This window comes from Heliconius melpomene, chromosome 21, assembly GCF_056956725.1.
Source record: "Heliconius melpomene rosina isolate 202511_hmr_F chromosome 21, ASM5695672v1, whole genome shotgun sequence".
Lineage (NCBI taxonomy): Eukaryota > Metazoa > Arthropoda > Insecta > Lepidoptera > Nymphalidae > Heliconius > Heliconius melpomene.
The window spans coordinates 14183899-14200268 of record NC_140409.1 but is presented as its reverse complement, the minus strand read 5'-3'; the positions used below and the strand labels follow the sequence as shown (position 1 = coordinate 14200268).

Below are 16370 nucleotides of genomic sequence, written 5' to 3'. Positions count from 1 at the left end.
CAGCGTTTGTAAACGTGACGTATAAGTATTTGATGAAAGGTAAATAGGTACATATTATGATGTTCTCTAGTATATGTGTATTATCTATGAGTTTAAGATAATTAGACATAGATATCAATTTTGATGAAACAAACTTTAGATGTTAAGTTGAGTTAAAACAAAGCAATTGGTGAAAGTTTCAAGTAAATCGGTTCAGTACTTACGAAGGTAGCGTGACCATACATACAGACATACAGATAGACAGACAAGAAATTTAAAAAAATATATTTTTGCTTTCTATTATTCTTTTTAAGTTTCCTCTATCCATTTTAGTCAAAAATACAAAATATACACACAAAATGTTTTTCTATTTTATTACATATAGAGAATGGCGGACGTGCGCTGGCTTATGGGGGTGAGGGGGTGAATTCTAATAAACCACAAAACGTGTTCATTGAAATATTTTTAAAAGTCTAAATTTCAAATTTTATAATAATCGGTGGCGTTTTAAAGATTTTTCCATACAAACTTTCAAGCCTTTATTTGCACCCTTAGGGGAAGAATTCTAGAAAACCATGAAACATGTATTCAATAACTTGACTTTTAAGTCTAACTAACTGACTTTTAAGTCTAAATTTCAAATTTTATAAAAATTGGTGCCGATTTAAAAAAAAATTATACAAACTTTCAACCCCTTATTTGCACCCTTAGGGGGAGAATTCTAGAAAACGATGAAAAATCAGAAGAATCAAGAATAATTAATATTAAAACACTACGTTTGTTTCTCATGGCATGAGGGGATTCGCGTTACATACGCCGAACGCTGATTAGACGTTTACCGGTACCGTTCTCACGCCATGAGGCAACATAACTACCTATAAAGGTGTTTATTTTTTTTATTATAAAACTTTACTCGCGGGGTAAAAACTTGTGACCCGAAATAGGGGACACAAACTCACGAAGTTAGAAACAGAGCTAAATTTTATCACGAAGTAGGGTTCAAACAAGAGGTCTACAAATAAATTATTATAAAAATTAAGCTTAAGTTAAACCGCATAATTCACACATTAAATTACTGCCAAAAGACCCACTTTGATCACACTAAAATTTGCAAATTCATATAACCTTTAATAATGTATTTACAATAGTTTAAAGTTATAAGAGCCTTAAACTGCCGAATCCCCGTATATTTACCTTACACAGTGTAATTCTGTAGTTTACACTAATAGTATTCCTTAATTCAATGTTGTCCTTATTCAAATTTACGATTTTAATTTTATCTTCATCTAATTCCTTCTTAACGCTATCATAAAGATTTGAGAAATATTGTAGAGATTCTTTTATATTCTGCAAAACATTTAACTCCTCACGAATCTTTTTTAATTCAACACTTAATGTACTGTAACTCCTTAGATATTGAAGAAGTTGGATGTAGGTACCAATGGTGTACTATTCTCTGAGCTATTTTGTTTCTGTTTAGGTGTTGTTACGTTTTGAATGGCTTTACGGCTAACTGAGGCACAAGCCGAACAGATCCACTGTGTTCGACTTATTGTACTGTTGCTATTTGTTAAAATACATTCAAAATGGTAGTGCGCTTGACTTTTACAACATTTGATTGTTTTTTGAGCTACCAATATGTTTCCCTTACAAGTAGCAAATTTATTTATCACTTTAAAATATTTCGTAAAAATCAAATAAAATTTAAAAAATTATTCTACAATTTTATTTTGTCAGGTTTCGATCTTCGGGTTTTTTGATTTCAATCCATAGTACCTGCAGCTAGGCCACTGACAGGATATGACGATTTACTGGTTTTACAATTTCACACAAGTACCTACACGTTTGTTTTTATTATATTGTGAGGGTAGAATAAAAACAAACGGGCACACCTCTTATTACGTCGAGAGCTGAGAGCAAAAGTTATTATAAGTTTGAACATTTGTGATATAATGTCGGAAAGTTCCATAACATCGACTTCCTCCAGCTTAACTTTTAGCGAGATGCTCTCGCCAATACGAAAGCGAAGTTTAATTCCCCAAATTCGATCAAATAAAAGAAAAATTGAGGTATGTAAGAAATCTTAGTATTTTAGTACGTAATATATAGTTCAATATAAAATTCAGTTATTATTATATACTTAAGTAATATTATAATCGAAATTTTATCGGAAGCTAAAGCGTATTCTTATGGTAAATATTGACTGATTTCTTTCATTACCTTCGTTATTTAAGGAACTTAATGATGATGACGCGGAGCGAGCATCTCTGGTGGCCTTTGATCGAATTTCGGCAACATCCACCCCAAAACCTTCTCCTCGTAGCGGTAGAGATACCATGTTGTCTTCTCCACAGAAAGAACATTTTCAAACATGTTTAAAACTTTATGCAGAAAATGTAAGTTGTTCTTTGTTTCTTTAATTAGACAATTCACTTGTATAATAAAAATCATTCTATATTTTTAATTTTCTAGAAAATCAACAAAGACAATGCGTGGAATCTGCAACTTATTGATTTAATGACATCTATGTTAAGTAGAAATGATGCTCTAATGAACAATATGCAAATTGCTTCTACAGTAATAGGTGCGTCGGAGAGGATCTACTCATTGAGAGTGGATGCCATTCATGATGATGTACTTAAATTGGCTAGGGGACTCGGTATAGCTGCTCAGGTACTTAATGTTTTAAAATTATATATATTTACAGGCATTACTACTGAGTACTGCCTCAATATATGTCCTGATAATTATGTGGAAAGTGGAGTGTTTTAACACTTAAGTTTACTCTGTTTAATCTGCTGTATGTAGGATAAAAACTGTAGCTAAAAAAACTTTACATATTGAAATTTCATGCTTGATGGACATGGGCGTTACGTAGCGTCACTAGTTTCAGAAACTGCTTACAAGCCAAATCACGGCATAACTAGTTTCGGGCTGTCGTCGAAACTAGCTATGCCGTGATTCGGAGCTACGCGGCTATTCGAAACTACACACATGTTACGTTATGGTTATGTGTCTGTACACATAGCCATTATTTCACATACGTAGTTTCATGAGAGCAAGCAGTAAGCACTAATCAAGTTACATCGACACTAGCACAATTGTATCTCGCTCTATTATAGTACGTACCGCAAGAACACTCTTTTACACTAGGTTCCCCACTTTCTGCCGAATTCTGGAGGCATTGCGTGTTGAGTGGCAGAACTCAACTCCGCGCTTTACCTCGACACCAGAGCGAAGAAATGAAAATATTAATTTAAATAAATATTTCATCTCCTCGAGTGGGGATCGAACCCATAACCAGCTGGTTTTTACCTCAAGTTTGGTCTCAAGTTTCATCCAATTTTAAACCTTAAATTATTCCCTCTTTTTGAATGTATTTTGTGTGTTAATTTTTTTTCACTTAATTTGGAATTTTAATTTCACTCCGTAATTAAATATATCAAATATTATTAAAGAGCGATCAGCGAAAAAACTATATAAAATTCTGTATATTAAAAATATATAATACAATAAAGTGTATATAAAAAAATATATAAAAATAATTGTATATAAAATAAATTAATAAATAATTACATCTTAGTAGCAAGATATTGTAATTTAACCTAAAACGTTTTCGTCTATAAAAGTAGTCGTATTAAGCTTACAACTGCTTATGAAGCATTTGTAACTAGTTACAGACATAACTAGTTTCTGAAACTAGCTACGCGTGTGTTCGAAACTAGTGATCACTGGTTTTGCTTAAAAGACGTTACGGCCCATGTCTAATGCTTAGGGCTTAAATTTGAGGCCCATTGGTGTGCATATTTGTACGACTGTAAACACAACAAGTTGCGGGTTTCAATTTTCACTCTAGTAGGCAAAATATGTAATATTTTCACTTTCTCGTTCTGGTAGTTATGCAAAGTGCAGTGTCACGTCGCGACAAGTCACGTTTTCAGAATTAAGTTGAAATAGGATTGGAGTGTCTTAATACGAAGTTCCTAGGAACCGTTTGCGTACCCTGCTTTGTGGGGGATACAATGTGAAACTAAAAAATATTTTGAATTTTTACATAACTTAAGAACAACACATATCAAAAAATTTCGTTTTATTAATTTATATAGTCTAAACGGGGTAAGAAAAATGATAATTATGCCAGTCCAGCCGAAGCACCAACAGAGGGTGATGCAGAACCTCCTAGAAAGAGGAAGAAAAGATCTAAAGGAGCTATTGCTGCTAACCCTGAAACACTCAATGGAAATTTTGATACTATTGATTATATTGGTAAGGTTTGTTTATAAAAATAATATTTTGCGATAGATATACATTTTATTATTTTTATATATATAGCAGGGTTGGCAGACAGAACCTGATATCAAGAGACTGTTCTCTCAATTCTGTCTGAATATATTTTTTCCTGCCTGGATTCTATTTTGTCACATTGGGGAGAACAAAATATTTCATCCCCTTCCAATGAGAATCAAATCTACAACCATAGTCTTTTGTCATACACTCTTATCTTTTGTGGACTTGAAAGAAAGGTTTTCTTTTATTATACAGTTGATTTAAGATAATAACATCTATGGTATTTTTATTATTGTTTATAGTAATGTTTGCCAAATGGAAAATTGAAATTTTTCTTATAAGAATGAAATGTGTCAAAAGAATGCATATAGTTTATTAACATTCATTCACCATAAAAAGCTTTAAGCCTATAATTTATGGGTTAAAAATTATATTATTGCAGATCCTTTGTTTGCAAGGTTGGCACTACTACCTGGAGATGTGACATCATCGAACAGAGCCTTCAATGCAACTTTGCCAATAGATGATGAAACCTTTTCTTTGTCTTTGAGGTTGGTTTGTCATATAAAATTTAAATAATTAAAGCGCAACAGTTTTGGTTCTATTCACACTTGGAGGAAAGAAATATTTATCATTTTCATTTCCTCACTCTAATAATGAGACCATAGTGCGGTGTTAAGTTGTGCTACTCAACACACAATGCCTTAAGATTTTGGTGGCAAAGGAGGGGACTCGAGTGTCTGAACACTACATTCCCAGATTCCCTCTGCCTACCCTGCTGTGTGCAGTATACGGCGTGAAGTTAGAAAAGAATGACATCCTCACTTATAGCCATCTAAAATTAAAAAAAATACAAATATCAAAGGCAAGAATATTCTTGCGTGAATATACATTGCAAATAAATGTGTAAATATATATGTATATAAAAAAAATTAAATAATCACATTTCAACATTATTGCTTTGTAAAAAAAAGTACACATAATATATATAATTTAAATTGAAAAGTGGTATACTTATATACATATTGTTTTATGTCAATTTTCAGAACTGATGACCAATTCCTCCAACATAACGATGAGAATGTTTCAGAAGAATTGGAGTTGAAAGATTACATAACATTACCTGTAAAATTACTGCCTGCCTTCCTGGAAACTGACCATATTTGCGAACCTTTTACTGGCTTCACTCACAACTGGGACCCTGAAACTGAGGATTCGTAAGTAATTTTGGTGGACATAGGAACAGTGTGCCAGAGTACTAGGTTACCTATGCTTACCTTGCTACATTCGGGATATAGAGTAAAGCTAAAAACGATATTTATATTTCAGTGATAATCGGGTTACAAATTGGGTTGAAGAGAATATGTTAAACATATCGCAGCAAGACTTAACTTTTGATATGAATGCTGAAGTGGAACCTATTCCTCAGGATGAGGGACAAGATCATTTGTTTGGTGAGTGTACATATAAATAATGATTACTTTAATAGTAAAAAATTTGAAAAATATAATTAATATATATAAAATTATTAGTAAAAAATAATGAATTATTATTTTTATTTATGCTCATTTCATGTATTATTTAATTTTTGAAAGTAAAAACCATTGATCGTTATTCAATTATTTTCTATTGTAATAATTGAATTTACGCTTAACCTTTATATTATACCGTTATAGTACATTTTAAAGAGTTATTGCAATAATATATTCTGAGGTCTCTATTGATTCATGTGTCTGTAATACTTCCAGAGAATGAGCCGCTGGCGGGCATATCCAGCGACGAGAAGGCGGTCGTGGGGTTGGAGACGCGCGTGGCGCACCTAACGCCCGAGCGGCCTTCTCTCACCGACCTGCGCCCCACCGCGCCGCACCACGCGCGCCTCGAGTACTCCTACTGCAGCATCGTCAACGCGTGGGCGGGACCCGCGCACTGGCGGTTTAAGCAGAACCGCGGTACGGGATATGTGTTTTTTTGCTTTTTTTTATTGGCTTAAGCTGTTTTTGAGATATTGTCGGGGTTGAACTTGGTTAGAGTCTTGGCTTTAAGTTTACTTTAAGCTAAAGCTGTTTTGTTTATTTTTTCTCAGTACCGCTCAGTAGATCATAGAAGAGCTGTTGTCTTTTTGTTTTTATTTGTTGGCATAAGCTGAAGGAGAACATCACAGGAACTGAACAGGAACATCTCAAAAGCTTGGTAGAAGGTAGAGAATATAGTGTCTAAACACAAAATTCCCTCTGCCTACCCTGCTATGTGGGAAAAAGTGTGAAGCTGTTAAAATATTTGTCATCATAAATTCTTTTTCTTATTCTTTCATTAATTTTTTCATTTCTTATTCGGCCGAAAGTGGAGAACGGAGTGTCTTAACACTAAATTCCGTCTGCCTACCTGATTTGATTTATAATTTTTTCTCAATGTTGTCAATTTCAAAAAAGTTCTTCAATTTCTCTCTTATTCGTTCTCTCTTAATTGTAACGCAATAAAGAATATTAAAATAATCAAAATTAGTATTTATGTTTAAACAGCATTAAAAATGTCCGGGCGATCGCAAACAGAAGGAGAAAAACCACGTCGTACAGAAGGAGAATTAGATTTTCTAGGCGCAGGTCTAGCATTCGACGCCAAAAGTAATAATATGCCGAACTACGAACGCGCAGAACCAGCTAAGATAACGATCAGCCAAAAGACTTTGGCCACTGGGAAAAGATGGAATGAAGCAAACTATAAAACTCCTGTTAATAGGTACGCTTGTTTTATATACATATGTATACAGTAATACATAGATTTTTATATCAGGGAGCAGCATATAGGCTATACACCTAAAAAAACGTTACTCATCTGCCACTTTCATTCTCAAAAAATATACCAGAATGAGAAAGGGATATCTCTCGTTCTATTTCACGCAATTATTTATTTTTTATAATAAACCTAAACTACGTTCAACTTTGCCACCAACACCTACGACTCGATTTCGGCAATGAAGCGGCGGTGTCGTCATTCTTAACAAATGACGTTTTATTTTACAAAGATAATTTTATTATTTATATTGTTTGAAAAAATCACTTTCATTTTTGTCAAAATCTGTTATGGCAATTAGCAAATTTGTCAAAATAAGTACTTTAAATTGACATAACTTTTTTATTTATGAACCGATTGTAATACAATAAACCTCGGAATATTTTCGGAAGTTTTCCAGAATCCAATAGTGCAACGGCATTTAAATCGGCCACTAAAAAAGCTACTTCTGAGATTAGCGATAACAAACGCACAGACAAACAGACAAAATTTTTAAAAATCATTGCTTCGGATTCTTACTTTAATAAAGGTTCCCAATAACATTTTTTTTTAAATATCTTCCAAGTACAGAGACCGACCCTCTTACGATTTTATTATAAGTATAAACTATGTAAAATGTACATATAATCTAAAAGTAAGTAAAGTAAAGTATATATAAATGTAAATAATTTTTAAGTCGTATATATTTATAATTAAAATGGTTAATGATTTTCAGAGGTCTAGACGAAACTCATTTACGTAAATTATTTCTACGTCCCAGAGTATTAATGATGCGAGAGCAAGACAAACAAAAACAGAGCACTGAGCCGCTCACTGTAGAGGAGAATAAAGAATATCATTGTAATAACGAGAATGATGCTTCATATTGTTCTAATCATGTACCGGTTTGTATTGTTTTTTTTTATTCACGCCGTATCTCACGTATAGCAGGGTAGGTAGAGTGAACCTAGTGGTAAGACACTTCGTTCTCTACGCACTGACCTATTTTAGAGAAATGGTGTGTTGAGCAAAGCAGCGCTATTCTTTTGCGACCAAAGCGAGAAGGAATTATTAAATAATCGACTGCGACAGCCTCAATGTAAAATTATGTCAGGGAAAACAGAGGAAACCTAGTGAAAAGACACTCCGTTCTCCACTTTTGACCGAATTTTTTAAGGCATTGCGTGTTGAGTAGCGGAATTCAACGCTGGGTTTTTGCTGTGGTGCCCGATCGAAGAAATGAAAATATTAATATTATAAAAAATATTACCCACAACTGCCTCTTGGCTTGTAATCTACTCATTTTTGTTTCAGAGAAACTTAAATAACTAACATATTGTACGAAAACTTTTTCATAATACATAAACTGCCTTGTATTTTTTCATTTTTTATTAATATAATAATAAATACATATAATCTGTTTATTAATCTTTGTGTAATATTTATAATTTTCAATAAGGATGGTGACGAGTGCGCCAATGAAGATGCGACTGCGGCTAGAGATCCACATGAACAAGTGAGATCTGCGGAATTAGAGGAGCTTGGAGATTTGTTGGAACCTCCTGCAAAGGTGGGTTCAAGATTTACCTATTGTTTTATTATTAGCAAAACCAAACATTGTTTAGCGGCGTTTACTTCCCCTCCACAAAATTTTAACTAAGTGAAATCAAATACTTGATTTTTTAACATTTCCTTCAACAGGTGGCTAAGACCTTCATCCCTTACGCGATGCGAGCGAAGAATGTCAATATGAACCAATTAAAGCACTGTGTTTGGGATATTCTCACAGAAAAAACTCCACAAGGGGAAAGGGAATGTGTCACAGAGACTACTTTCTTCAATATGTATTCAAGATTACAAAATAAATTAACGCCTGATATGCGAGAATCAGCCAGTATATCACTAGCTTTATTATCTGTACTGCATTTAGCTAACGAAAAAGGACTTGTATTAGAGAAAAGAGATGATCTTACAGATTTTGGCATCAAGGGTGTTAATAAAAATTAACTTCATTAACTTTTGAGGCCGTCGTGACGTTGTGTATTATTGTAAACACGACGGTTGTGGGTTCGGTTCCAACTCGGAGAAAGGATTAAAATAATAAAATCATATCTACAGCTTACTTCAGGGCGGCCACGACTCGTCCACCGTACTGTACCGTACTGTACTGTACGCTTAAATCTTATATTTTCTGAATTTATTTTTTATCTTTAGCGTGAAATAATAACTTCACTGTGAAAAATGTGTAAATATAAATAGTTACATACTACACTGAGCGAGACTTAAACTGAGCTTAAATTTTAGCGTGATCACCAAAATTGGAGCCAGAAAAATATAGTTTTTTACTTTCTCAGTAAAGCTAACTCGGAATCTAGAGTTAAGACACTAAGGTCTTCTTAAGTCTTCAGGTCTTCAGTAGAACGTAATTTATGATTAGTATAATAAAACAATAAATCCATTTGAGCTGTCTTCCATTTATTTCCTTCACCAGTAGTATTATGCGTCTAGCCTCACACTGGCACTATCTGCCATTATCTATATATATAAAAGGACTTGTCCTCACTGACTGAGGTAAGACGCACGCACAGCCGTAACCGCTGTGCGTAGAAACGTCAAATTTGGACAGATGTTTACTTTCGTAATCTGGACATCCACTAAGAAGGGATTTTGAAAAATTTTTACCCTAAAGGGGTGAAATAGGGGTTCAAAGTTTGTATGGAAAAAAAAATAAATCGGCACCGATTTTTATTAAATTAGAAATTTAGATTTTTAAAAGTATTTAATTGAACACGTGTTTCATCGTTTTCTCGAATTCTCCCCCTAAGGGTGCAAATAAGGGGTTGAAAGTTTGTATAGATTTTTTTTAAATCGGCGCCAATTTTTATAAAATTTGAAATTAAGACTCTTAAAAATATTTCATTGAACACATGTTTCGTGGTTTATTAGAATTCACCCCTAATTACGCAAGCGAAGCTGCGCGCGTCCGCTAGTTGACAATATCTGTCGCTTACCTATATACCATTATTGATTTATTAACTACTCTCTTTTTATAAAACCTAACACTCGACCATCCTGACTACGTGCATGACCTCGTGCACGTAGTCACCTAACACTCGGCATGGAGGCTAGATTAACAATAATTACTTATTTCTAAATAACTACTAAAGCATCTATATATATTGAAATTATTGTAATTGAAGTCACGTAAATGTTGTGCGTAAAGTCTATTCAGTCTATATACTGTAATTTTTATCGTTTATTTAAGATCTATTTCCATTTTTGTTACATTTGTAAAACTAAATTTTTTCATAGTTGGGGTAAAATAATGACTATAAGTATGTACTTTGTAAAACGTTAGAAAAGTTCATATTGCTAAAATCTATAGATGAGCTTTTCTCCGAGTTACCGTTGTACACTAATTTTACATAATGAACGTCAACCCCCGATCTATTAACATATTCTCTCGTAGAACACTAATGTCATGTACGGAAACTTAAGTACTACACTCATTTGATATGCAGGTTTCCCTGTTACATGATCTACATTAGGTACTGTCACGCTGATTTCAATTTATTGAAAAACTCCACAACAACTACTGACAACACTACTGAAGTCTACAAAAACTTTTACTAGCGAGTTATTTATTAATCCATTTTTATCAATTTAGATAAATAAGCGATTTCTAATGTTTGAGAAATGAATAACTCTTCTGTTTATAGTTTCAACGGAATATATTATTTTGTAGCAAGTAGAATTATTAATGTGTTTTTTTAAATTTAATCGTAAGCTTTAGAAAGTACATATGTTCAAAATAGAATTTATTTTTATGAACTGTAATTTATTTTGTAATTAAAAAGTGAGTAAAAATTGTATTTATTGGTCAGGCTCAGAATATCTTAATGTTTGGACTATGTCTTGTAGTTTTGTCACTTAGATCATATATTAAACAATCAATTGCTTTTTTAAAAGCTTTTGTTTATCTTCCAATGTATGTATGTGGATTCGGATGAAATCTTGGAGCACGTTGGTTTCTGCGTAGATGACGCACGCTGCCGACGTCAGCTGCGACACGCTCCGACAGCTCCTTGATGCGTCAGCTCCCTGCCGCGACAGCTTCCGGACACGACATCTCCCGGCCGCAACCACAGAACACATTTACTCAAAGAATGTTCACTTCATACTAAAAAATGGGTGACAAAACGATGCTGCTGCCATCTCTAGCATGCCCAACGAAACACAACTTGCGGGAAATTCAAAATTTGGCTTTAAATCGATTTTTATTCAAAAGCCAGAATTATTATTCCTTCAAAATCATTTGGAAGTATTATTATTTAAATTATGTAATAATACTTCCAAATGATTTTGAAAGAGTGAATAATTTATATATAGTACAATAAAAAAAATAAATGCAGAAATAAAACTAATAAACATTTTACATTTTCTTTATTGCTTATAAACATTTGTTTTAATGATATTTACACAAACAGTATTTCTGCAAAACAATTAAAATATACTGCTAAAGATTACAACATTGCTACAAGACAAACTTGCCCTTACATGTTAAAATAACAATTTTAATTTTTATAAGTTAAATAGAACATAATCTGCAAAAAATATATAATTTATATATTTATTAACATATAAGATTGTGGGCAGTTGTACTTGATTGTTGTGTTATTGAATTTATTTTTTAAAAAAAATTACAGACAAAGATAAAATTAATAAAGTAGGTATAATGAACTTAATACAGTGTTGGTCAAATTAAATCTAACATTAATATACAATTACTTATTTTTAATATATCTATTTTCCTTTTTAACAATTTCTGATAATCTGCAAATTGTTTATTTTTAACTAAACAAAATCTTTTTACTGTTGTGGAAGGCACTATTACATATAAAATCAACATTTTCTTTAAAATGTTCCTCACATTGGGCAAGAAAACTAAAATTTACATCTCTTTCCAATTTGCAGATTGCAAGTTTTTTGAGGTTTAAAGAATATGATAATGTTTCGTATAAATTATTGCAGATTGTGGCACAGTTCTCAAGACATAAAATCTTATAAAATTTTTCAGATACATAGTTTAACTTCTTTTTAGCATTATCATAATCTTTGAAGTCCCTAAAAGTGTATAAAAGTGTGTAAGGTGTAGTGTATAGTGTGTATATATATTATCGGTATGTTTCAATTTTAAAACTGAATCACAAAGCTTGCATTGGGGCGAGCTATGACAAATGTGCAATTTTCAAAAAAGTCATACATTTTCTTCAAATGATTGAGTTAGAGAAAAAAGACATACATTTTCTTCAAATGAAGAATTGTCAGTCATGTTGGTGTGGCTTTCGATCTGCAGAATCAATATTTCAGCAGCTAAACAATTTATTCATATACATCCCAAATTTGCAGTGACTGTTGCCTCTCCAGGTAGCAATCCTGAAAATAACAAGAGGTAATAAAGGTCAGGTTACAGAAACTAAAATCAACATATCATTGTTAGATGAATCTTCTTGATTAAGCAATTAAAAGAAAATTAAAGAAATTGTTTAGATTAATGTAATTTTAGTTGTAACTATTAGTATTTTGTTAAATTTATCTGTGTTTACGTTTTAAAATTATAAATTAATATCTAATATTTTATTTTTACGTATATATCTATCTGTTTTAGGTTTTTTTCACTGTTACCATAAGATAGGCTATTTATTATGATAGGTTTTTAAGTTAAATATATTGTCATTACAAGTGAACCAGTATCAATTAATAATATACTTGAATTACCATTTGAATACTTGTCAATACCCTTCTTTGCAATGGTCCTGGTATAACATTTGCAGGAAAATGTGATGTCCCTGGTTGTTCAGTGGAAAATTAAAATCTTTGATTACCTGATTCTGAAAATAAAATATAATTGGATGAAAATACATTGCCAATGTATGATTATTAATATGTACATAAATAGAACAGTTTTTCTAAACAGTATTTTTTTTTTCAATAAAATTGACAAATGAAGCCCTTTCAAAATGGTGGCAACATAACATTCTATGTTCACTATAATTTTTTTCTGAAAATCGATAGAATACCATAGGCCTTCGGGGATGCAAAACTTGGCCCAAGTTTCACAACTGAAAAAGTACAACATTTAAGATATGACTTTATCTAGAGAAGTTAATACTTAATGATTACTTACCGGTGTGAATTGGAAATTTCAGGATCTTCACGAGGGAACATATGAGGCATCTACTTTTCAAATTGTCTCCCGTACTTTAGATCCAAATATTCAAACAGAGAGAACAACTGAACAACAATAGAAATCTAAATATAAAATACAACAGAAATGCTAAAAACAGGTTGCTTGTTTAAGTCGCAGTAGTATGTTCGCCATTTGCAAATGCTAATGCTACCATTGCCATATCAAAACATAATCCTACTACTGTACTTTAAATACCGGTTACATAAACTGTTTCTCATATCGAAAAACATTTTATCACGGTGCCTTGCTTACATGAAATATTATAAAGAAAGTTATTTATTAAACATTAAGTAATTTAATCGTGAATTAAAATTAAATTCTTAAAAAAATACTCTTAGAAAAACTACTAATTAGTAGTTTTATATTAATATAGCAATACAACGGGTCCCAAGTTAGGTATGTCGCCCAAGCTCCTTAGGAAGTCGACCGGGCCTGCGCAACAGTGCCCGACTGCGACAGTTCCCGGCCGCGGCAGCTCCCGGCAGCGATATCCACTGGCAGCGACAGCTCCGACTCGATATTGAGCCACGGTGTTCCGATGACACCAGACACCGACGCTCATTTAATCTCGTTGCACCGGGAACAAGAATATAACATCCACTTTACTTTTATAAATAAAACTAAACATATCTTCACGCTCTAGTCAGAGAGAACTACGGTAAATAAACCGGTCAATAGGGTCGTATAAAGTTATCTAAAAATTGTGTATAAATATAAAATGTATAATATCACTTATTTTTTCTTAATTAGTGAATTTGCGTTATTTCACACCTTACGGTCGAACTCAAATTGATGTGACTGTTTAACATAATTATGCATTATTTTTGTATTTGGCACACTGACTTAATTTCTCCACAATTTTTAAAGTTCAATACGTATGTATGTTTCTTTCAAATAAAAACAACCATTCGTTTTCGCGTGAACTTCAAAAGCATTTAACCTTTGTAACTTTGCTTAATTAAACATTTTCAACCTTTTATAATATTTATTTATAGCCTAAATGCACAGCGAAAGAAGAAATATATTTATTATAACTGTAAACAATAACATAATAAGACAGATGCAACAGATACAAATAGTTTTTTTGATAAAACAGTCTAACTCTAAATAATTAGACATACAGATAAAATATATTCATTTTTATGAACGACTCTAAATATTTTGTTGCTTTTCAAGTAAAATAAAATAAATATGATTTATTATTATTGTTTTTAGGAAAACTGTGCATTTAAATAAATTATTTAAAGGAGTAATGAGTGGTTATTATGTATCATAGATTTATCGGTATACAGAGTATAACACTAACTGTCAATTATAACGGCGTTAGGATTGGTCAAAAAAATAGTTTTCCAACTTTGAGAATATTGGTTTCAAGAGTATCAAAACTATAGTCTGGCAAATATGTTATTGATAATGGGAAGCACGCGCGGCAAATTGCGCAGAAAGCGTATTTTGATGTCTGCATATAGACACCCCCTCACGCCGGACCGATTCCCCGTAAGGGCTCGCGGGGAATCGTTGCGGGGTGTGACCGGGCTACGGTACAGTCGAGTGCAACGCTATCAGTTCATTACTATGAAATATGAATATAATATCATATGATAGCATCATATATACGGAATGGCGTAGTAGAGCATATTTTTCTAGTAATATTATAAAAATTAGTAAAAAACACCAAAGCAACATGCAAAATGAACATATGGTAAATTGAAAAATTAAATAAAAAACTGAATTAAATTATTATAATGAGGCCACATACAAATTTTCTCAATCCAAATTCAATAAAAAAAGTAAAATTTAAAAAGTAAATTTAATATATAAAACAAGCAAACAAATACAAGATTTTGGCGTTAGGCAACATGCAAAATCAACTTATGGGTAAGTAAAAATTTTTTTAAATAATGGAATTAGAGGTCTTAACCAATAAATTATGTTAATAAATTATATCTCCAAATTAAATCAAAAGTTTATTACCGTTTTATTTAATTAATGCATGCAAAAAAGTAAAAAATAAAAATTGACAAATAATAAAGCAAATAATCAAAACGGTAAAAGGCATTTTTGTTTACAATTAATTTTATTCTTGTTTGAACAATATAGTGTGAGCTCGATAGTACCTTTAAACATGTGTGGGTGCGAATTTCCTGTAAGGACGTAGCGCTCACACTGACGCAAATGGCAAACTATGGCAAAGGGATACCGCACTCTCATTTTTTGTACCTCAAAATTTATTGAAATAATTTACCCAATATTATTTTCTTTTATATAATCTTTAAAAAGTTTAAATATTGCCCGATATTTCTTTATTCATATTGCATAGTTTATAAGCTTGTATTATGCACACTGAATGTTTATGTTGTACATAAGTGTGTATATAGTATATACACATATACGTAAATATCATGTGCCATTAGTTATATAAGCAGAAGCTTAGAATTGATTAATTATTTATTGACTCAAAAATGTTATACTTTTCGGGCTAGTCTTGATTTTATTCTCGACAACAATGTATAAAACAGCTGATTATTTTGCGATATTTAGATATCCTCATTAAATTTTCGTTTTGTATAATTTACTTCAACATAAACATGATTAGATATTTTAATTATCGTATAGGTAAATGTGATTTGCTAAGCGTGAGGTAAAACAATATAACAGGTAACACTGATCGAACGTTCTCTGCGCATACATGTACTGCGCAATTTACCGCGCGTGCTTCCCATTATCAATAACATATTTGCCAGACTATACGTCGCCGCAGGATTAGATTGACGAATGTTAGACCGTCTAACTTAGACGTCAAAATGAGATTGAAATTAGTTTCAAGAGTAGGGCCCCGATTGTATGTGCATGCTATATCCTCATTATTTTTACTATCGTTTTTGTTAATAATAAATTCTTCATTTTCAAAAACAGCTTTGTGACAAAAAATTTTCTTCTTTTGCTACTTGGTCAGTAACTAGCAAGAGAACCAAATTTATCTTTTACGTTTAAAGAATCGAACAAAATTAATTAATTATTCTTTCACTTTTAATTTTAAATTAATTACGGTTAATATATATATTAAAACAAAATATTTTTT

The 16370-nt window shown here is 32.1% G+C and overlaps 1 protein-coding gene and 1 long non-coding RNA gene across 2 annotated transcripts; one reads left to right on the top strand and one right to left on the bottom strand.

Annotated features, from left to right (window-relative positions):
- The first annotated feature begins 1861 nt into the window (after positions 1-1861).
- LOC146527374 (condensin complex subunit 2-like) lies at positions 1862-9496 on the top strand. Its single transcript, XM_085205711.1, has 12 exons — positions 1862-2048; positions 2214-2375; positions 2452-2652; positions 4086-4245; positions 4709-4817; positions 5313-5483; positions 5596-5720; positions 6015-6218; positions 6789-7005; positions 7775-7943; positions 8498-8608; positions 8740-9496. Exons 1-12 carry the CDS (start codon positions 1932-1934, stop codon positions 9043-9045), a joined length of 2052 nt encoding a protein of 683 aa, XP_085061837.1. The 5' UTR covers positions 1862-1931; the 3' UTR covers positions 9046-9496.
- Positions 9497-11466: 1970 nt separating this feature from the next.
- On the bottom strand, positions 11467-14343 carry LOC146527373 (uncharacterized). Its single transcript, XR_014879236.1, has 3 exons — positions 13226-14343; positions 12817-12929; positions 11467-12474 (listed from the first exon to the last, which is right to left on the bottom strand). It is a non-coding gene; the product is annotated as an uncharacterized LOC146527373 (long non-coding RNA).
- Positions 14344-16370: the final 2027 nt, after the last annotated feature.